Source organism: Perna viridis, chromosome 11, assembly GCF_037379345.1.
Source record: "Perna viridis isolate PV_CMFRI_1.1 ecotype Kerala chromosome 11, ASM3737934v1, whole genome shotgun sequence".
Classification (NCBI taxonomy): Eukaryota; Metazoa; Mollusca; class Bivalvia; order Mytilida; family Mytilidae; genus Perna; species Perna viridis.
The window spans coordinates 29500336-29524490 of NC_142455.1; the positions used below are offsets into that span (position 1 = coordinate 29500336).

The 24155-nt window shown below is 33.8% G+C and overlaps 2 protein-coding genes across 3 annotated transcripts; both read right to left on the reverse strand.

Moving 5' to 3' along the window:
- Nucleotides 1-260: 260 nt before the first annotated feature.
- On the reverse strand, nt 261-20113 carry LOC148603646 (adenylosuccinate lyase-like). Of its 2 annotated transcripts, none has more exons than XM_088552317.1 (13): nt 20050-20113; nt 14924-15127; nt 13177-13221; nt 12558-12637; nt 9142-9313; nt 8360-8406; nt 7390-7480; nt 6702-6771; nt 6154-6301; nt 3625-3715; nt 2102-2191; nt 1372-1548; nt 261-387 (listed from the first exon to the last, which is right to left on the reverse strand). In XM_088552317.1, the coding sequence occupies exons 2-13, from the start codon at nt 15086-15088 to the stop codon at nt 295-297; spliced, it is 1269 nt and encodes a 422-aa protein (XP_088408443.1). In that variant the 5' UTR covers nt 15089-15127; nt 20050-20113; the 3' UTR covers nt 261-294. The 2 variants fall into 2 exon arrangements, with proteins under 2 accessions (XP_088408443.1, XP_088408442.1); XM_088552316.1 differs by lacking the exon at nt 20050-20113 and adding an exon at nt 17465-17654.
- Nucleotides 20114-22952: 2839 nt separating this feature from the next.
- Nucleotides 22953-23738, reverse strand: LOC148603647 (uncharacterized). Its single transcript, XM_088551459.1, has one exon. It carries the CDS (start codon nt 23736-23738, stop codon nt 22953-22955), a length of 786 nt encoding a protein of 261 aa, XP_088407585.1.
- Nucleotides 23739-24155: the final 417 nt, after the last annotated feature.

Below are 24155 nucleotides of genomic sequence, written 5' to 3' on the forward strand. Positions count from 1 at the left end.
GATTGTTTGTAGAGGGTATTGATGTCACCAAACCCATCAAGTTTCAAAACATTGGCACCTGTAGAATTAGAGCAGTTGGTCTCTGAAAATGGGTGCTTATATATAGTCTCTTGGTGCATTCATGTTTAATCTTTGAACCAAAAGTGGATCTTTTGTAGAAGACCTATGCTTCCTTCCTACCAACAAAATATATCAAGTAGTTGATGAGGAGTTGACTGCAACAGGACAGGTGCCATAAAAATGCAAATAAAAAATATTCAAAAACAGAAACAGATTTATTAACAATACAAATATCTACAAATTCAGTTGCACCGTCCCCAAATCTTCCATCTTGGCTGAATACTTTTCTATGGCTGGATTCACTTCTTTCAGTAGAAATTGTTCTACCTAAAAAAATATGGAAACATATTCCATGATCAGATGATATAAATAAAATCAAACAAACCAGAACCCAATTTCATTAAAAACTGGGTATCAGTATTTCCTCAAATCAGTAAACTCAGTTTTTTTACCTAACAAACAGAATTTTTATCCTATCTTTTAAGAGTTTACTCCATAATGAATATTAGTACTCCATGCACCTATAATCTTAAACTGTACAATTGAAATATTTGTTCAAGCAAAGGGAATAGCATACATGGATAGCACAGACAGGGTGACATGTACCATGGCCTAGAACTAGTTAATTGAAGATGCTGTACAAAGTATTAAATTGCAGATTTGAGGAAACAAGATTTTTTGACACTTTTACTTTTAGGTCATACTCTCATATTTAGTTCTCTAGTGCTGTAAAAACACATGATGTAAACACAACATAATTTTCATTTAAAAACTTATATGGGTCAAATAAAATTCCTTAGCTGATGTAAATGGTGAAAGGAGCAAACAAGGATTAATGGAATTTCAAGCGATCACTTTTTAAGTATGCTAAATTTTATATCTCCATCATATTTGCCAGTGTCTCTTTCATATCACAGTATACCATACTGATTTCAAAGCTATCAATTTTACCCACCTCTTCTTGACATCAATACTGTCAGTATTTTTACCTACCTGTTTATTTTATAACTTTCATGCTGTCAGTACTTTTTACCCACCTATTTTTGACTCAAATACTGTCAGCATTTTTACCTATTTGTTTATGACTTCAATACTGTCAGTACTTTTTTACCCACCTGTTTATGACTTCAATACTGTCAGTACTTTTTACCCACCTGTTCATGACTTCAATACTGGCAGTACCTTTTTATCCATCTATTTAGGACTTCAATACTGTCAGTATTTTTACCAACCAGTTTATGACTTCAATACTGTCAGTACTTTTTTATCCACCTGCTGAGGACTTCAATACTGTCAGTACTTTTTACCCACCTGTTTAGGAGCTCTTCCTATAAATGTTGAAGCATCCATTAATGAATCAAGATTATCATGTATTGGTTTGAAGTAGTCAGATCTTTTGATTCTTTCCAACAAATCATTATCTCCCCCTTCCTGTTTCACTACACTTCCTGCCTCTTGTGACAACACCCTGATCTGTTCATGACATTCCTGTAAAAAAAGAAATACAAATGGGGGAAATGTTCAGAAACAATAATTATTACTAAAAAGCTTTAAATAAACTTTAACTTTAATAATAGTAGTAAATTGGCATCTGTGATTCCAATCTCCTGTACAGAGGGTATATATGCAAATTCAAAGCTTTACACCTCTGCAGAACTCAGTGCTTAACCATGCCTCTTTATGCGAATTAGTAAAGTACAGAAGAACTAGCTTCATGGATTTGTAATGAGTAGTGCTCATGCCATGTGAATTTTTCCACATCCCGTATAGCAGCGCCACCTAGTGGAGTGATACATAGCGAATCAGGAAGCCATTATAGATTTGCAGAGGTTCCCTAGGTGATGGTAAATGGAAAATGGTCATTTTAAGTACAGATCCATATTAGAATCAAGTAAGTAAACTGTAACTGTAAAAGTTAACAATCAATATTGTCTGCATTTCTTCCATTTGTTAAGAATATTAATAATCAAAGCTTCATAAGATATAAATGAGTTTCACAAGCTGTCTGATTTTTACATAAACAGGTACGAAATATAAATACCTGTCTATTTCCTCCTGCCTTAACCATAGCCATGATTATATTTTCTGTTGCCATAAATGGAAGTTCTTGTTTAACCCTTCTTTCAATCACCTAGAAATGAAAATCATATAAATCTGGATTATCTCCCTTCAAGCATGTAACCTTCCAATTTGACATGTAATACTGCTATTTTACAATATTGTAAAAAAAGGAATGGGTATTACATCTATAAGCTTTATTTGCCTTCCATAATTTGTGCAAAACATATTTTTCCTTTTCTGAAAGTTGCCTTCTCCAACCTTGATGCATCTTTCTAATTAAACTGTCTGTACTTCACAACCCATGTTTTTTTATCTTCTATTTGTCATCTTTAAACCACTTGTTAATAACCATTTGTGTGGAATTCACCAGAATATCTGTTGAACCTGCTGACACTGTATTTTCAAATTACTGTGCTGTTTTTGTTACTGCAAAAATGCAATAAAAATGCTATTTGCAACAATAACGAAACGACTCTGAGCAAAGCTCACTAAAGGATGCCCCTGTACACTTTTTGTTATCATATGGTCAAAATATAAACAAGGTCATCGATGAATAAATGGATGGACAGACTGAGCAGTAGGGATAAAGCTAGGTACCTCTCTACTAAATTTCTCCATCTGAAACAATATCATGGTGACTGAATGATATAATCAGATTTGTTTTCCTGACAGATTTTGTTGTTCATGAAAAAATACTGAAATAGTGAGCAGGTCTTGTAATTTTAAGATCACTTTATAACCTTGAAATATTACTTTTTTTTCAATTTTTGTTTTTGTTGTGTGAAGGTATTGCTTTTGTAAGATTCATTAGACTGGAATTTTTCATTGATTTACTTGGAAAAAAAAAAAAGCATTTTCTTTAAAATGAACAAGAGGCAAAAACGAGTTCCCCTAGTGAAGTAGAAACTCTATTGTGCTTATGTTCTTGCACATGTGTATTTCTAAATGTCTTCTATATCTGAACAATCTATCCATTGTGTTATGTTTATTGATTAGTGAACATTATTAAACCAGCAAAAACATAATTTCCCATGAAGATGTATTCTGTCAATGATAAAAAAATACTGTTTTAAGTAGATAAAACGATCTGCAAAATCAATGTATGTGATTCAATTGATCTCAAATATGATTGATAGATTGATTGATTGATTTTAATTGTATGTTCTGTGGTAAATATTTTATGTATGTCAGGATGAGTTTGATAAATTGAATATATCCTGTTTTTGCACTAGTCTGACATTGTGCTGGATTTTTAATGTGCTAGCTTACAGAACAACAACAGGCCAGGTAAGAATGTCATGTCACTAGAACACATTATTCTAACTCTGAATAAACCAGTCATCACCCTCTCTTAGATGCTGCATGCTCGGTGGAGAAACGATGGCCGCCAACTTTAAAGTCTTTGTTCTGACTTGGCCAAGGATCAATCTCATGTCTTACCATACTGTAGGCCTGCACACTACTTTGAGACCATCGAAGTATTTGATAAGAGAGTGAACTAACCTTATTGTAAACAACCATTCCTTCAGAGATGTTCTGTAAAGTTGTCATTAAGATATCAGCTGTCAAGAATGCTTCAGCAATACATATACGTCTACAGCAACAAACTAATACATTGAACATATCAACTTTGAGATATAAATGGCAAGAAATTTTTTTTTTAGACAATGTTTAAAGTAATATTGATATATATTTTTTTAGAGTAATGAGTAGCTGCTACTGAGACACAGAAATAGTATTGATAAAGCAGCAAGTTAAATACATTCAATTCTAGTTTTAAACGTTTCTTTACATTCATTTTAGTTTTAAGCTTTGACTTCTACAGAATGGATAAGCCTCTGTCTTCAGTCACTAGCCTTAATATCCCTTACTAACTAGATAAGTAGCACTATCATCTCATGATCTTACAATCTACTGTGTGTAATGTAGGTCATGACAGGGTATTAAAATAAATACATCACATACCGTGAATATACTTCTCAACCCACTGTGTTGAATGAGTCAACAAAGAATTTTGCTGTAATATATATATGTGTGGGAGGTCATGAAAATAATTGTTCCTGAGACACTGGAGTTAATTTTTTGATTGATATGTATGGTTAGCATGTTATTCCATTCTAACACATTATCCTGACTCCAAGAAGTAGTGATTTAGTACAAATTTAAAGTCTTTGGTAGGACTCAGCCAGAGACTGAACCCATGACATTGACTTTGTTTACTTCAAATATTCTCCAAAATAAGGATGTTTCCCTGATGAAAGTTTCCCAATCTGTCAGAAAAATGGCTCAAAAATAATCCCAAATAAGATACTAGTAAAGTATTTCCCCAATTGGTAGTTGAAGGGTAGGATATGGTGTTTTTTTTTAAATTACACCCATTAATTGTTTATGGCCTATCTTTTCCTCGACATCTTCTATGAAATTAAGCATTTTAACTACAAATTCAAGGTTTTGTAACATTATTTGGAATTTCCCAATTTAAAAAAATGATACATATTTCCCAATATACATGATAAACAAGAGGCTCCAAGGAGCCTGAATCAATCACCTGGTTAAATTTTTGCCTTTCAAGGGCAATAATTCTAACGAGGAGTTGTCCGATAATTTTGACTCTTAGGAGACTTTGGTAGACCTTATCATTAGGATAATTTCATTAATTCAAAGTTTCATTCTATCTATCATAGTTTTTTAAAATATTGGCTGAAAACTGCTAAAAACATAATTTTTTGCCTTTCAAGGGCAATTACTCTAACAAGGAGTTGTCCAAAAACTTTGATCGCCATAAACTTTTGTAGACCTTACCATAAGAATCATTTCAACGACTGAAAGTTTCATTCTATCTATCATAGTTTTCAAGATATTGGCAGAAGACTGCAAAAAAAACTTATTTGTCACCTTTCAAGGGTAATAACTCTTACATGGAGTCATCTGACAACTTTGATCACTAGAGACTTTTGTAGGCCTTGTAACAAGGATGATTTTAGCAATTGAAAGAATTCTGCTAAATCTAATGGTTTTGGAGATAAATGAGAAAAACTTTTGATTAACCCCTTTCTTCTATTTTTTAGTAACAGGAGCCATGTTTTATGAGATCAAAAATCCCTTCACCAGTTCCATCAAAAATACCCTTAGAAACATTCAATACAAATTTGGTTCCAATCGGTCTAATAGTGTCAGAGGAGGAGATTTTTGACAAGAAATAACATTAAAAATAGCAAAAAAGCTTAAAAAAAAGGCAATAACTCCAACATGCCTAAACAGATCTCATCATGCTGAACACTTTATCCCTATGTCAGAATTTGGCTAAACCTAACGGTTTTGGAGATAGATGCAAAAAACTATTGTCTGACCCATGTTCTATTTTTAGTAACAGCTACCACATTTTTCCACAGATCAAAAATCCCTACAACAGTTCTATGCAGCATACCCATAGAAACATTCATACAAAGTTTGGTTCCAATTGGTTAAGTAATTTTAGAGGAGAAGATTTTTGACAGAAATAACATTAAAAATAGCATAACAACATCGCAAATGGGTGATAACTCCAACATACATGTTGCTAAACCCATTAAACAAAAATTTGACCTCAGATAGATCTTATTGTGCTCAACACTTTTACCCAAGTCAGAATTTGGCTAAACCTAACGGTTTTGGAGATGTATAAGAAAAAACTACTGTCTGACCCCTATATTCCATTTTTAGTAAGGGCGGCTATGTTTTTTGAAGGATCAAAAATCCCCACACCAGTTCTATGCAGGATACCCCAAGAAACATTCATACCAAGTTTGGTTCCAATAGGTCAAGTAGTGTCAGAGGAGAAGAGATTTAAAAAAAATTGTAAAGAACGATGACAGCGAATGCCAAATGATGGCAATATCTCACATGGCCTTCGGCCAAGTGAGCTAAAAAGGGATTCGTAGATTTGAAAAAGGTCAACAATATGCCACTAAACCATGGAGACCATTGCCCTTACCATGAGACCACAGCAGATAGAACCCATGACCACTAGACCACTGAGACCATTCCCCTTACCTATTAGCACTATCATCTAATGTTCTCTCCATCCACTGTGTTGAATGGGTCATGAGAGGATCTTGGACCAGACACATTAAATGTCTGGCTAGAGAACAACACCTCTCACTTCTCATTGGATTTCTCTTGTAAGGCATTGCACTGGACCCTGCAAGCATGTTAACTTGACTATTAAGAAGGCTGAAGGAGTAATGGTACTAATGTAATCAGACAATTTATGTCTTAGTTTTTGGTGGGGACTTTGTTATTACGAATTATTCTACAATTTTACAATCACAATACTGGAAACTTACAAGAGAGCAATTTCAAAGCTAATTAACGTTCACTTGCTGTTCAAATATGAAGAATTTTGTTCTTATATTAAAAGCACCAGTAACAAATGCACATTGTTATTTCTCAATATTCAGTATTTGGACAAGGACAAACATTGATGTAGTGAAAGGCAAAATAAATACATGATAAAAAGCAATTTTCAACAGAAACGACAACCCAATTTTACATCAAAATGTGGGATTTACAAAGAAAATAACCTTACTGAACATTTATACCTATTTGCTCTTTTTCAAATGGTTCTTCCAATTCCTTAAAATTTGCTAATAATCTTATGTCAGTGCAGATCTGAAATGTAAACCAATTCATACATCACAAATTAGTTTTTAATGAACAGTATGCTAAAGTACATGCTATGCTGGTCTCTCTTCCTTTAGTTTTAAAGTGTCCTCCTTGCCTCAGAAATAAAAAAAAAAAAAAAAAACTTAAAAGAGCTTCTTTCCAGAAGACAAAAACAGTACCAACATACCACCTAAAGATTATTTGAATTTTCATTATACCGTGTGGACAGAAGTTTGAACATACCAAATTTCATCCTTAAGAGAAGGCATACATGTACATGTATAAATATAGTTAATGAATAAATCAGAAAAGTTTAATCATTAAAAAGAAAGTGACCTCCTTCATGGTAGGTGTTTCACCGGTATATCATTAAAGTGAAGACTGAAACTGTTTCTGATTAATTATTTACATGCATAAACCACCTCCTCTCTGAATTTTATAGTTTTCTGTAAGTAATCGATTAAACATGGTATTATTTACTGTGTTAGTTAAATTAAATGAAGATCTGAAGGATAGATTAATTTCTATCATTCAGACATTAAAGAATCATTGTGTCACAACAGAACAATCCACCATGGACGGTGGAAATTAAAAAATCTATATGTACTACAGTGTACAATATACCTTGTGTACAGATGAACCCAGACTAGCCAGAGCTGATATACAATCTACATCAACCTTTCTACTGTAGGTTTGTCCACATATCAGAAAATGTCTGTAAAAGAAATTATATTGATTAAGTAGCAGTCTTTCTAAAAATCAGACAGAAGGTGATTCATGCGTGGCAAAAACCCACCGATTTCAGTTTTATTTCTTGTTCAGAAACAGTAACTGATCACATAACCAGTCTTAGCTTTTCATTTGGTTGTTGCACTTTTGAGATAAAAATTAAATAGATTGTACATGAAATTGGCACTTAGCAAGAGTTATTGTTCTTGATTTGGTTTCATTTAGTTGATTTCAATAGATGATCGTTATGTGAAAATATAGCAAACGTAGACTGAAAAAGCATTTTTTGTTTTGTGGGTTTTTCTACATCATGAATCACTTTATCATTGGTAGTGCATGAACTTTATGTGGACTGGTACTTAAGATGTAGGTTAATTGTTAGCATAAGACTATTTCATCCCATTCACCATATTTCACATTCCAACTAAAACTGTCTTAAAATGTTAACTCTAATTACTGACATACAGCAGTAAAACATGTAAGCCTGAAACAGGTTTCACAAACAGCTGTATGTGTATGATTACATTATTAGTTATGACATCATTACAGATATAGGCAATGTGACATCATCACTTAATTACCACCAGTTTTACACCTTCAATGTTTTGTGCAATCAATCACTAATTCCTACACACAAGAGGTAATAAAGTGTATTTTGATTTATTTCCTTTGGTTAACTAAATGCAATTATATAACTCACAATCAGATGACAAACGTTTACATATATACAGATTCATATTTAATTTATCTGCATATAAAGTTGTATATATCAATACCATGAACGTCAGTTTGGTTTTTCTGCATACTTTATTGCATTCTTTATTTCCTAAATTGTCCCATTATACACTGTACAGTAAATACTTACTGTTTGAATCCAGCCATTTCTGTAACAAGATCATCTAACTGTTCTACCTGTAACATTTAAATACCATCTGATATGATATCCATAACAAAAAGCTAATATGGTGATAGAGCAGTTTGTTACCTTGAGAAAATCATTGTCAACTCTAAAGCATAGAAGAAGGAGACAAATGAATTTTCAATGAGTGACAAAGTCTCTACCGCTCTCTTAGCCACATGTATGTGTTAGTATTTTTATCAAACTGAATGTTCTTTTTTCATTGTTTTTACACATAAAAAACAGCAAATGACACAAAGTATAATAAGAAAAGAATGTTTCATTTGATGACTGGAGTAAATATTACTCAAAATTATTACATTTTAACTCACTTAATAGAATAAATAACCCATGGGTGTAATATTGTCATTATTATTTCATTAACTACTGTAACTCTCAGATCTTATAAATGGTTGAAATCCTCCTAGACATTAGTCACTACCTTAAAATACACTCATTTCATTGGATAATTGGCTTTATATATGATATTTCATGAGTCGATGAAACACTTCTTTGAGCTATTTATATGGGCTATGCCCAAAATAAAGTGGACAACAGTTATTGATCACTATGTATTCCCTATTTTCTATATATATCTAAAAATAAAATAGGAATAAAATCAAAGAAACTGTATAAAATGTCATTTTAAGAATTGAATGTTTCATTTTTAAAGTTGCATTGGCATTTAAAAGTGTTTTTTTTTTCTGCTATTTTTTTTTGCTACTAATGAACTACATCAGACAAATAACCTTTTCATCATCCCCTTCAAACAGCTGCAGGAAGCTAGCCTGTGTCCCTGTTGTGCCCTTCACTCCTCTAAAGCGTAGGTTTTCTCTTGACACCTCAAGATTTCGTAAGTCCATTAGTAAATCCTGTATCCAGATACATGCCCTTTTGCCAACTGTGGATAACTGTGCTGGTCTTTAAAAGATGAGAAGGATTTATAAGTAAAGTAATGAAGAATTTATCCAGTAATACAAAATTGAATGTTTACCTCGTGAAGATCACTTAAGGAGGTAGACCTAGGCTATGGGACTTAACTCTTGAAATCAGTGATATGTTTGTATCATATTCAATTTTACCACAGCCTCTCAAGCTTTCCTATGAAATAGAATGAAATCAATCCAAGTTATTTGCATGCTTTGAAGCTTGCATGAGATTTATGTAAAATAATGAATGCCAGCACTACACAGTTTAGTTTAACGTTGAATGGGGCTTCCTTTCAATGACAATTGACTTCATTGTGAAAGTGAAAGTAAGTAAATTTTTTACCATGCTAAATTTAATAAGTGGATTACAAAGTGGTATAGCTCAAAATCTAACCGGCGATGCCCATATGAGGAAGGGGTTTTCGAAGGAAAAAGTTCGAACAGTTTCGGGGATGAAATAAAAATTTAAGACATTCCGCAGGAAATTTGATATTTTTAAACCTGATTTTATGAACTTTTTTGCAAATTTTCACATATTTTTGCATGGTTTCTATGGTAACTAACCCTATTTGCTGTTGGTAGTTTTTTTCCAGAAAATATTTACAGCATCCTGAAGGCCTTGGCCTGAGCTATTTCTAGATATATAGATTTACAGATGCTTGACAATTTTTTAAAGTGATAAATGTTACAAAGCATCAGATTACAAGACCAAAATTAGGCAGTTCTACAACACTGTGGAGTGCTGGCTTAAAGGGAGCTGCCAATACCCCTACACATTTAAAAAATTGCTTTACATCTTAGAAACTAGCGTTTTTATGCTATGCTTTGATACAAGGGTTAAAAAATGTAACTTATGGTATGGACCTATGTTGTTGTTAGGTAAGAAGTCACTAGCAACCAATTATGCTGATTTTTTGCAAAGTCAACAGAACAATCATTGAACTGATTCATGTGTGAATATGGCTCTTGCCATCACAAAGAATGGAATATATTTTTAAAAGCTAAATATTTGTGCAGGTTACTTCTAAAATAGTTAACCGGGCAACTTTTAAGTGCACAATAAGCAAAGGTTTAATAACCTTAGACCTAGAGTGGGCTTTTTAGTACAGTGGAATCCACTTAATTGCATAGCCTATTTGCCAGTAAAAATTATGCAAATAACCGGGCTATTCTTATAACCGAAATTACGATTTTACCAGAAGTGTGAGTTCATCTAAGACGACTGTACTGTGGATCAACCAGGGATATCCCTGTTCAACATTTCTGATCTGGTATTTAATTGTTATAGACTTTCTCATTGTATTGTTCTTTTATCAATCAATAATAATATATATTGTGTTTGTCTTGTTTATTGACCATCTTTACGTTGTGTGTATTTATAAGTAAAACCATATGTTTCTCATCTATAAATAGTCAAGTAATTTCCTGACCTTTCTATGAAAGAAAATCCCATATTTCAAATTTCAGCCAGGATTCAGTGTAATATTCATCAATGTTTGTAGTTTCTGGGCTTTTGAAATGGTCTGTGCGTTTTTATTCCTCTGTTCAATCACCATTGTACACTGATAGTCATGTATTATACATGTAATTGACCTCGATATATTCCTACGAAGTATGGATAGTATGGGGCACCTTAAGGTAGTTGAATTTCATTAGACATTGTACTGAATGAATGATGACTTTTAATTTTCGGTTGATATTTATGCCTAGTAACTCAAGCTCACTAAAAACTGTTCAGCTCATTAAAGAAAATTAAATTTACATTGATAATCATTTGTAGGAAGAATTTAAATAGGGACAAAAAATACCCCAAGCCGCATCATAAGGTGATGTTTGGCATGTTGTCAGAAGTCATTGTTCACCTAGGTGCTTGTTCATTTTAATGTAATTAGAAATCATTTAAATTGTCTTTTATGTCCATTATGTTTTTAATCCATTATTAACACCTCCTGATTGATGATAATCTAGTTTTTACAACAATAAATATGACTGACATATTTATTACCCGAAGGCTTAAATTAGAATTTGGGAAAACCTGTCTTTACCTGGATGAGGCAAAATTCTCTATGCAATAAACCAAAATGCACCTGGAAGGCCTACGCAAATAAACGATTTTTTCCCTAATAGAATAATAGGAAATGGTTTTGTGCAGGAGAAAATTATGCTAATAACCGAAATATGCAATAAAGCGATATGCGATTAAGTGGAGTCGACTGTATTTGGTTTTCAGTTCATTCAGATTCCTGTGATTTTTCATGCGATGAGCTTCAAATGCACTATTTTGGCTTAAACCTGTGTTAAAAGCTTACAAAACCCCAAATTTAGGGTTCATAAGTACATATGGGTTGTGATTTTGTATGTTTTAAGTGGAAATTTTTATTTAAAAGATGTTTATAGCAAAACAAGTGAAATGCATATCTGCACTTAGGTATAAAGAAAGTTCTCCACTAATGAAGAAGCGATAGCCTAGTATGAGAATGCCTCTAAAATTGTTATCAATTGTCCAATTATGATAAATTTGGTACCATTTTACTCGTAAGAAGGTAAGCTTTCAAAAAATAACTAGAAAATTACAATATTTAATATTGCATTCTGCTTCAGCCAGCACTACACAATTTAGTTTAGTTTTTCACTTTTGGTTAGGGATGAAAAATGATATATATGGAAACCTGTGGTTGCTATAGTGATTAAAAATGAAGAATCTATTGTTGATAAAACATTTTCTGAAAAAAGGGGACTTTTAAAAGTATTTTACAATGTTTTATATATTTTAAATGTTGAAAGTTTACAATTCAAGAATGAGAAGTCATTGCATTTGTTGTACATTTGTATAGTTTGATTATGAGTTTTCCTTTCCATCGATTGCTAAAAGTAGGTCAAGATATGAGGCTGACTCATAGTGCCTATAGTGTGTCTTATCTCAAGTTCTTTGGGGTAGATGCAATGTATACCATCCCCAAAACTAGGATTGTTTAAAAACAAGAAGTCATCCACATTGTATTTAGCAGAAACTATATGTATACTATCTTAAGATAACAATGTGAACAATGAATGTTTACTTAATTTTAACCTGACATTGTATTTCAACAATCCATGGTATCTGCACCAGAAACATGTTTCATTCCTAAACTTGGTTGTTGGTGGTTTGAGAGGAGGTAGGAAGGGCGGAGGAGGGGAACATATATTTATATTTTGCTCTATGGCTAACAATTTACTCTGAGTACACAGCTACTCACTGTAAATGGGTATAAGATAGACATGGCAGGTCTTTGTACTGTGAAGCAAAATTGGCAAGTCTTTGAATACATCTGGCTAGCTAAAAAAGATTAAAAAAGATATATGAATTATTCATCCTATGAGAGTAAAAGTTATATGTCCATTCAGTCAAGCCAATTACGTTTCTTTAGACATATAATTTTTTTGTTGCAGGGATATATCTTAGACAATCAGCATAGATGAGATTTTTGTACAATTTCAGGGACCGACAGACACGTCTGGTAAAATGCCTTCAGTTCTGTGAAAAATATTATTTCTATTTGTTGCCCAAATAAAAAAAAAGTTTAAATATGAGATTTGGTCTAGTAATCTCTAAACCATTTTCACATACATTGCAACTTCATGTCAGTGGTTCTCACAATCTTAGGCATTATTATCTTACATTTTCCTAAACACAGGACCTATCATTCATTTTTTTCCTTGAATCATGTCATTTAAGGTCATGGTTTCTATGCATGACACTTTGAAGTTCCATACAAACTCCAGAAAGACTATACGTGATTTGAAACTTGACCTTTGACATGTTATCCTAAAGATTCGTCTGATCATGTGACTTAAATGGGTTATGTATTTACATACCTTTGGTAAGAGAATGTCAAAACCATCCTTCATCACAATCAGATCCTAAAAGAAACAAAATATATTAATAATCACATTATTTTTTCAGATATTTCTTCATATTGATATGACATTACATTGTATTTAAACAATTAATATAAATGATACATGTTAACTGCACATGACAATACATGTGAGGTAAATGGAATGTACACAATCAAGTGTTGCACATGATAATCATATGTAATGTAATACATATTTACATATGAATCAACCATGCTATGGTTATCATATTTTTCTGTTTTCATATGATTTTTACATGATTTTCTTACATGTATGAATTTATGATCATTATATGTTTTTCACTAACATATGACCTTCACATTTTACAAGTCAGTGTATACATGTGAGAAATTTAAAATCATATGGTAATCATATGATAAAGTGTAATCAATTATGATTATCAAAATGATTACCATATGAATCAAGCAACAAATAATTATTATCATGAATAAAGTAAAATATATGATTATCATATGAGGCACTTCTGGCTTTGTAATAAATTTAATGTACTGGCACTTCCATGTACATGCACTGTACTTCATCAGAGAAATAGTAGCCTGCATGCCAGCCTGGCAGCTAATTTCAGCAAAAATCTATATAGCCATATAGTAAATGTATTGAAAAGTTGTATTCAGGACTGGCTTGAATTTGAATGCGTTTTCTATCCTGACTTCATGTACTTGGATCATAATCAAGTGTATGTACATCTATTTTTGATTAATCCATTCAGGTTTTTTCCACTTTCAAGAGGAAGATTCATTTGATCCATATACATGTACATTTGATAAACAGCATGTCAAGAACAACATTTACTGACATATCAAGAACAACATTTACTGACATATCAAGAACAACATTTACTGACGTGTCAAGAACAACATTTACTGACGTGTCAAGAACAACATTTACTGACAAGTCTAAGAAATTTGACATACACTATACTCAAAGTGGAATGGTTCTCTAACATTCAAGTTGGGCTGAGTGAAAGATGAAGTTACACCAACAAAGTCAGTGTTTAATGACCAAATTTGACCTAGCCAATATCAACCATTGGTATATTGTAAAAATTCGATGAGGCATAATGGGGAATAAATTGTAAGATAGGATGTATTTTCCCTTTCTGTTTCTCAGGTGTATATTCTACATTTGTATGTTAATTCGGAGCACTCCAGTAATGACAAATATTAAGTCATGTAGTTAAAAATTCAGTACAATCTATTTGGTGTACCACTCATATTTCCCCCAGTAAAAATCCAACTTACACAGTGTTTCACCGTTTTTCACAGATTCAAAACTGCCACTTGAGTGTTAAGAGAACCAAATATCCTTAAGTGTACTGCAATTATGGGCAAATTCATGAAATTAATGTTTTTCATACATTTTGCCATTCCCAAACAGAGTTTTCTGCAAAATTAATGTTGGGATCCAGAGGTGAACCTCACTCTTATATGGAATGAGGATATTTAGAAAATGCATCTTTTTATGACTTTTCTATGATTTCCATTGTCAAATGCAGCTTAGGTCTTTATAAAAATGCAGTCACCAAGGAATGTAAAATTTAAGACATTATAAAGTAATGTCTAAAATAGGAAAGGTTAATTTCTATTTTTTAAAAGTCAAATTCCAAACCCAATTTTGCAATGGAAAACCAAAATTGATCAAAATTCTACTGAACATTATATCATCATGCATGAGTATAACTTACAGTATTATCACCAACAAATGCAGATGTAGCACCAAGGTGTATGATTGGAGCCGCTTTAGGACATGCCACACCAAATGTATGTACATGGGCCATCACATCATGTCGGACTCGCTTTTCCTCCTCAGCAGCTCGACCAAAATCGATCTGATCGATGTTCTGTTCCATTTCTGTAATTTGTTCATCATTAATAGGTAGGCCAAGTCTCTGCAAAATGCATAATAGTAAGAATTAATTATAATGAAGGAATGTATTCATAGGTGATCTCTGATGTCTATATGACAATAAAAGCTTTTATCACATACATGCTAAAGTGTAGCACTGATTCTGATACTAATAAGAAGGTTCACCGAGCACAGCATAATATGACCCAAGTGGTCAAACCTTAAACAGTTTGAGCAAGTGTGGACACAATATCAGCATAGGCCATAGGGATTAACAATTCATTATGGACACAACAACTGGTTTGGACACAATATAGTACATAACTTGATATTCAATTAAAAAAGCTCAAAATCGGACGGATAATTATATTTTTGGGGGGAGGAGGTGTGACCCCTTTGACCCTTTGAACATTGTGTAATATGGAAACTCTAAGATATATCTGAAATCTAATTCAATAATGAAGGCAGGGGTTTTTATAAGGAATCTGATACAAAATTTTTTTTATGATATTGGACCAAAAATTAAAGAAGTCAATTTTTTTTTGGGGGGGTGGCCCCTTCACCTTTATAACCCAAAAACACAAGAGGTATCTAAAATCTGATTAGAAAATGCAGGCTCAGATTTTCATAAGGTATCCAATAAAAAAAAATTGAAATCAGACCAAAAAAAATTAGTCAAGTGTTTGTCTGGACATCAGGAAAATGCATGTTTCTGGCCCCCCTATTTGTCCCCTAATTTCTGAAAAAATTCAAGTCTTTACCCCCAAAATCAATCGTAGTCTGATCATTGTTGAACAATATCATAGATATTCCTATGCTTTTACAGGAGTTATATACACAATGTAGTTGAATTTTATTAAATGCTTGTTTATGCCACTTTTTGACCCTAATTCTAAATAGTTGGGGCTATAACCACTTAAAGCATTACCAACCTTCCTTTTGTGGTTTGGAACCTTGTTATAAATATTTTTTTCAAGATCAACAAAATAATACTAAAATTATCACATGAATAAACTAAATGTCTATGGACAACAACAAGTGCCATGCATGTACCAACAAATACAAATTTCCCGATCTTTCTCATATATGCTTTCGCCCCATGTGAAGGTCGCCACTGTAATTAGGAAGAGTTTTCTTTTCGTCATTTTTTAAGACACTCAAATAATTTTTATTGTTTCAAAAATGTATAATTTACTTAAATTTTTGAAAGAAGACAGATACTTCCAATTCGATATACACTTGACTTTTAAATATCCATTTTTTTTATCTCCTACAATCACAAGGCTTTTAAATATCTATTTTTTATCTATATACAATTACCGTAAATAAGCGTTGTTCCTAGTTTATTTAGTAAATACATCTAATTCCTAATTTGACTAGTAATTACAGTTAATTACTAAAAAATAAATAGAACACTTTACACTTTATTTACTGACTGAAAATATTTTATTAACATACCTGAAAATAGAACAACATATTTTAAAAACACGTGTTTGAAATGTATTTCATTATATCAAGTTAATTTTTTACAAAGAGAATAACATATGGTAAATGTATGACAAGTTGTGGGATTTATTCCCCATTTTATTGATATTAATAAATATTTATTATCATGTTGATAAATCATTTATTGATATTAATAAATTGAACAAATTTCTGAAAAATTCAAGTCTTTTCCCCCAAAATCAATCCAAGTCTGATCATTGTTGAACAATATCATAGACATTCCTATGCTTTTACTGGAGTTATATACACAATGTAGTTGAATTCTATTAAATGCTTGTTTATGTCACTTTTGGCCCCTAATTTTAAAATAGCAGGGGCTATAACCGCTTAAAATTACCAACATTCCTTTTGTGTTTTGTAACCTTGTTATAAATACAAATACAACCACATTTTTTTTTGCGGTCACTTAAAAACCATACTTCCTTATTGTCAATATACTACATATACAGGTTAGATAGAAGGCATTATAGATCACACAAAAATTTTAATTAACTTTGGTCATTTGCCAAACTCTATTAACACATTTAAATCACTTAGTTGTTTTTAATTTTATTGCATAATTTATTCAACCTTACCCTATTTGGGATTCTCCAGTGTACATATTTTTTTGTTCTGACCAATACAGATTTCTTTGGGAATTTGATGCTGGAGATGTTTTGCTTTGACAACCAGTACTTAAAGGGGTTATATTCTACCATATAAAAGTAGCCAGCTCAAAACAAAAAAAATGGGACAGATAATCCCTTTTAGTAAATGCTGTACTTCTAAAAATTATTTCTTTCCACAACGAGCTTGTATGGGTATATCTTGTTGTTGTTTGTATTTTACAAAACAATTGAGAATATAATTTGGGAAGGGCAGTAGCATTTTTAACCTTTTCCGCTTTAGCCAGGCAAGTCCACAACAACCGCCATGTTGAAAATTTCTTCATGTCACTAAAGTTGAACGCCATTTCTGGGCTTGCATATCTTGATACAAGAGGAGTTCTATATTTAAGAAATTCTTGAGGCACTTCATTCTTGGTGGCCATGGCCAAAGAGAGGGGGTACTTAAAGGGGGAATGAAATAGCAAATTTCCCGCCCTTTCACATCTATACTTTCGTCCCATGTGAAGGTCGCCACTGCAGTTGGGATGGGTTTTCTCTTCTTCATTTTTTTAAAGACACTCAAATAACTTTTATTGTTTCAAAAATGTATACTTTACTTAATTTTTTGAAAGAAGACAGATACTTTAAATTCGATATACACTTGACTTTTAAATATTGATTTTTTTATCTCATACAATCACAAGGCTTTTAAATATCTAATTTCATCAAATACAATCAAGGCTTTTAAATATCTATTTTATCTATATACAATTACCGTAAATAAGCGTAGTTCCTTGTTTGTTTAGTAAATACGTCTATTTCCTAGTTTGACTAATAATTACAGTTAATTACTAAAAAATAAATAGAACATTTTACGCTTATTTACTGACTGAAAATAGAACAAACGTATTTTAAAAACACGTGTTTGAAATGTATTTCATTATATAAAGTTATTTTTTACAAAGAGAATAACATATTGTAAATGTATGACAAGCCGTTGTGGAATTTATTCCCCATTTATTGATATGAATAAATATTTAATAACATGTTAATAAATTTTTATCAACATGTGCATAAAAGTGATTTATTGATATAAATAGATGAATAAGTAACATGTTGATAAATCATTTATTGATATAAATAAATTGAACGAATTATTAACATGTTAATAAATATTAATTCACGTGTTATTAAATCTTATTCCGGATTATTGCATACTGGGTAATATCCAATAAAAGAAGCATTACAAACACTTTTCTGACCACGATTAAACCACATCAGGGGCGGGTCCAGGTAAGGGCGTGATGGGCGTACGCCCCCCTTTAAAAAAAAAAAAAAAAAAAAAACTATCGTTATAATCTGCTTGTATTGTATTGAATGATGGCAATTTATCATATTCATTAATTAAACACATACTCTGATTTCTTTTTATACTGATTCCCCAATTTGATGGGTCATCATCAACCGTAAAATTTCGTTTCTCGGAGTCCGGCGTGTTCGACTCTGCGATTAGTATCCATTGTTGTTGATGTGATAAAGAATTCGCAAAGATGTCGATGTCAAAAACAAAACGTCAAAAGACCTTAAAATCGTATCAAGGTGTCTTGGACACCTTTTTTAAACAACCGAAACGGTAAGTAAATCAGTATAATACATGAATTTTGGTTGTTTTGTGTGACACTAACTTCGATTCCCCATAGCCATTCTAAATATACCGGGGGGGTATATTACTATATATACAATACTGGGTATATTCTGACAAAAGGGGTTGTATTTTCAGCTAAATTGTCTAAAATGGGGTTATTTTATGTTTTTAAGCCAAAAAAGGTCCAAAAATTTTTTCGCCTCGCTTCGCTCGGCGAAATATTTTATTCTACGCCCCCCCTTTCAAATATCCTGGACACGCCCCAGCACATATAGTGGCACCCTCTTTATCAACACGTTAATAATTTCTTCTATTCATATATATCAATAAACGATTTAAAAATGCAGTATATCCTAATACATGGAAAGGGCTAATGTAATCCCCATATTTAAAAGTAATAATTCCAATGATGTTAAAATTATCGTCCTATTTCACTCTTAAGTGTAATCTCTAAGGTCATGGAGCGCTGTGTTTATAAACATGTACATAATCATTTACTTGAGAATAATATTATAACTAATAAACAATCGGGCTTATTATTTAAATTAAATCAGTCTGGAATTGAGGGCAGTCTTCTTAATTGGTTCAAAAATTATCTAGAGGGAAGGTCTTAAAGGGTAGTCGTAAATGGTTCTTGTTCAGTTCCTCAGGGTTCTATTCTTGGTCCCACTGTTATTTATCTTATTTATCAATGATATAGTAACTGATATAAAAGCAAACATCAGATTATTTGCGGATGATACCAGTCTCTTCCTTGTAGTCGATTCCCCTAACGACACAGCCTCCATACTTCCTGGTAGTCGATTCCCCTAACGACACAGCCTCCATACTTCCTGGTAGTCGATTCCCCTAACGACACAGCCTCCATACTTACTGGTAGTCGATTCCCCTAACGACACAGCCTCCATACTTAATGACGACTTAGTTATAATTCATAAATGGTCTAAACAATGGTGTAGCAGCAAGAGTATTGTCGCAGTCAATAAAGGTCCATGAAGCTTCAAACTTCAATTATTTATTATCGCAAACAATTACAAATCACAATACACATGCTGTTGAACGCAGTCGCAGGTACATTAACAAAGGTACAAAGTTACACAGTTACGTAAAACCGGAAACGATCAAAGATACATTGTTTACAAACCTAGTAAATACGTGAAATATCTTAAAAGTTATCAAAATAGAAATGATTGACTTGATAGATTGATGTAGAAATGACTAAATTACCTCTTTGGGCCATTTATGATGCCTCGTTGACTGACGTGGCTATTGTGTTTTTTGGTGTGTAAATGTTTAGCGTTGAGAAAATACAGGCCGCGCATCGTGACAGTTACATGGCTCCTCAAAATTTGTTAACTAATTTTCCTCAAGACACAAAATCGTACCCTATATCAAACTCTATCAATTCAAAAATTTCGAAGAAATAGGTAAGACAACAATATACTAGTACTCTCGACTAAAAATTCATATAGGAAATAAACAAGTTTAAATGATTCACAAATCAAAATTTAACCCTCAAAGCAAGTCTCATTCTGACTCTTATAGTCTCAAAATTCACAATAAATCAATGCACAGTTTCTGAGTCCACAAATTTAGCTCCTCGGCTGGGAATCATCCTAGATCTCGTGAAGGAGAACCAGTTTGTGTATCGGTCTTTCAAGTTCTGATAATTTGAATTTACGAGCACTTTTGCGATCCAACTTTGGTGTACCGACCATCAGTTTGACTTTACGAACCAACCTGTCTTCGTCCTTATAAACCTCATATACTCGACCGACTCGCCACATGTTCCTTGGTAGGTTATCATCTTTTATCAAAACGATGTCTCCGACTCGTAAATTTTGTTTTGGTGCGATCCACTTTTGTCGAGATTGGATGTTTGCCAAGAATTCTTTGCGCCACCGGTTCCAGAATTCATTTGCTATGAATTGAACTCGTCTCCACCTCTTTTTAGAATAAATATCGTCTCTCATGAATTCACCCGGTGGAGGCAATACAATGTTCGTTTTCATTGTCAGTATATGGTTCGGTGTCAGGGGTTCCAAAGAGAGTGGATCGTTCAAATGTTCTACGGTAAGTGGACGGCTATTCACACAAAAATAGTTGCAGTTTCGGCCATTAAAGTTCTCAGAGATTCGTCGTCTAACTGTGTTCCAAGCTTTGCTAAGAGTGTAGAGAGAATATTTCGCACTGTACGTATTTGTCTCTCCCAGATTCCGTCCATGTGGCTAGCCGACGGAACTTTCATTTTGAATTCTACGAAATCACAATTTCCGCAAACAAGATACTGACGTATTTGATCAAAGTCTAATTCTGATAGGGAATTTCTAAATTCTGTTTCAGAACCAATGAAGTTCGTTCCTCGATCGCATCTGATATGTCGCACAGGTCCGCGCAATGAAATGAACCTTCGCAAAGCGTTTATGAAGGAGGAAGTGTCTAAAGAGTTGGCGGTCTCTAGGTGGATAGCGCGTGACGCTAAACATGTGAATAATACTCCGTAGCGCTTCAGCACCTCTCGAGTTTCTTTGATATGCCAAGGACCGAAAAGGTCAACTCCTCAATAGGTGAATGGCGGTACGTCCTCGAGTCGATCGGAAGGCAAATCTGCCATTTTCTGTATTTGTGTCTGACCTCGCAGTTTTCGGCACATTACACACTTAGACAGAAGAGACGATACGACAGAACTACATCCAAGAATCCAAAAGCCATGAGATCGAATTATGTTTGTAGTAATTCCACGTCCTTGGTGTTATGATTGTTCGTGGTGATGGCGAACGATAAGGTCTGTGATATGAGAACGTTTAGGTAGGATAATTGAATGCCTCAAGTTTGAACTGAGATCTGCGCGTTGTATACGACCACCAACGCGTATTATTCCTTCTGAGTCTACGAATGGGTCAAGTCTATACAATGATGACATTACTTTCATAACACCGTTTCGCACCCTAGCAGAATCCTTCTCACTAAGCTCTCAATTTGAACGCAAGGATCGCAATGTCTGAATTTCGTCTTTGAAAGCAATTCTTTGAATTTGTTTTACAATTTCAATCTCCGCTCGTTGTAAGTCATTCACATTTATCACACTACATGCAACTTTCGGACGTTTCACTAACAATTTGTCTTTCAGATTTAAACAAATTGCAATACAACGTTTGGCTCGGCTCCAACTCGAAAAATATTCTAAACGCTGAAGAATAGAACTAAAATTATCCTTCGAGGGTGTATTGGTAGAAAATGCTTTGACCTTCTTAACTTCCGGATCGTGTAATAAAATGTCTGAAGTAAGGGTATTGTTCTTTCCAAATTCTATATCCGTCTTCCATAAGAACTCTGGTCCCGAAAACCATTTCGACTGTTCTAATTCTATAGGCGATGCTCCGCGAGACGCAATATCAGCTGGGTTGTCACGTGATGTTACATAGTTCCACTGAGAAGGGTCTGTTATATTTCGAATCTGTTGCACTCTGTTCGCAACAAAGACATGAAAGCGTTTAGAGTCATTTGCGATATACCCAAGCACTACGTTACTGTCGGTCTAAAAGTAATGAGAAACATTCGCATAGTCAAGCTCTTTGTGGAGTAGACTACAAATTTTCACTGATGTCAAGGCCGCAGTGAGTTCTAGTCTAGGTATAGTAATGGCTTTTAACGGAACAACACGAGATATTCCCATAACTAATGCACAATGAACTTGTTGGTGAATGTTAACAAATCTTACGTAGGAAAACAGTCCATAGCATGTTGAACTCGCAACAGAAAACAGGTGAAGTTCTAGTGCCTTTACTTCTCCAAAACCGACGGGTTTAAGGCATCGATCAATGTTTAAGGATTCCAGATTTAGCAAATCTCGTTTCACTTTTCCCATTTCATTTCGACGCTTTCCGGTAACGCAATATCCCAATCGACCTGATCCTTGCACATTTCCTGAAGCATTTGCTTGGCGACGAGTATAACTGGCGAGATGACGCCTAAGGGATCATACACTGAACTAAGCATCGATAACATGCCACGACGTGTCGATGGTTTGGTATTAAGCGATATTCTAAATTGAAAAGCGTCATTCTCGATACACCACTGAATTCCTAGAGTCTTTGTCGTCGGCAACGTTTCATACGAAAGGTTCAAATTCAACTCCTTAGCGCAGTCCTTTTCCGGCATTTGAGATAATACTTCGACAATAACTTATGCAGTCTAATGCCCCTGTTACTACACATTTCAATTGTTCGTTTGATAAGCCTTATTGCTTCTGCGGCACTCGGGAGGGATTTTAATCCGTCGTCGACGTAGAAATCACGTCTAATGAAGTTCGCTACTTCTGGTCCGAAATCCGCTTCGTAATTATTGGCCAGTTGTTTCAGCCCAAAGTTTGCACATCCGGGCGATGATATCGCACCGAATAGATGAACACTCATCCGACATTCCACTGGGTCACGAGTGATATCTCCGTTTTCGAACCAAAGAAATTTCAGGTAGTTTCGATGTTCAACATTGACCTTAAATTGATGGAATATTTGTTCTATGTCACAAACTATTGCGATAGAGTCTTTACGAGATCGACTCAAGACCCCGATAAGAGAATTCGTAAGGTCGGAACCCTGAAGCAGATGATCGTTCAATGACTGTCCCATGAATCTAGCACTACAATCGAACAGTACTCGCAGTTTACCAGCTTTTCGAGGGTGATAAATTCCTTGATGTGGAATGAACCATTGTTGACCATTATTCTGACTTCGTTCGTTTTCTGGAACTCTTTCCACGAAACCATTTCGAATTATATTGTTCATAAAATCCTGGTAAAGATCGGCGTACGTTGCATCGTTACGGAATCTTTTCTTCAAATACGCTAGTCTTTGTGTTGCTATACATATGTTGTTCGGTAAATTCGGCGGGCCGTTTTTAAACGGTAACGGCATTTCGTAGTGCGAATCGATTACATGAATTTCTTCTTGCAATGTTGTAAGAAACTTCCTGTCGTCGTGTGAGATCGGTCTAGTGCAGTCCCCATGCTAAACAAAATCCGTTTCGAATAGTCGGTTCAAATCGGAAGGATTGATAACCTCCTTTACCTTTGATCGTATTGACACTTTAAAACATTCGTTGGTGTCGGATAATTCCTCCGGTACTTCGAACGTCTGCACTCTGTGAGTGTCCAATCGTATCTAACTGATCTTCGTCATTTGTAGTCGAGTTAACACATCCAACGATGTCCCATTCTAGGTCAGTCCTTTGACCATACGGACCATCCTTTGTCCAGGTATTACTTCTCTTGGGATAAGCGCATGTGAACAGTTATATCCTATAAGTAACCCTATATCGCAGTTCTGTAACGG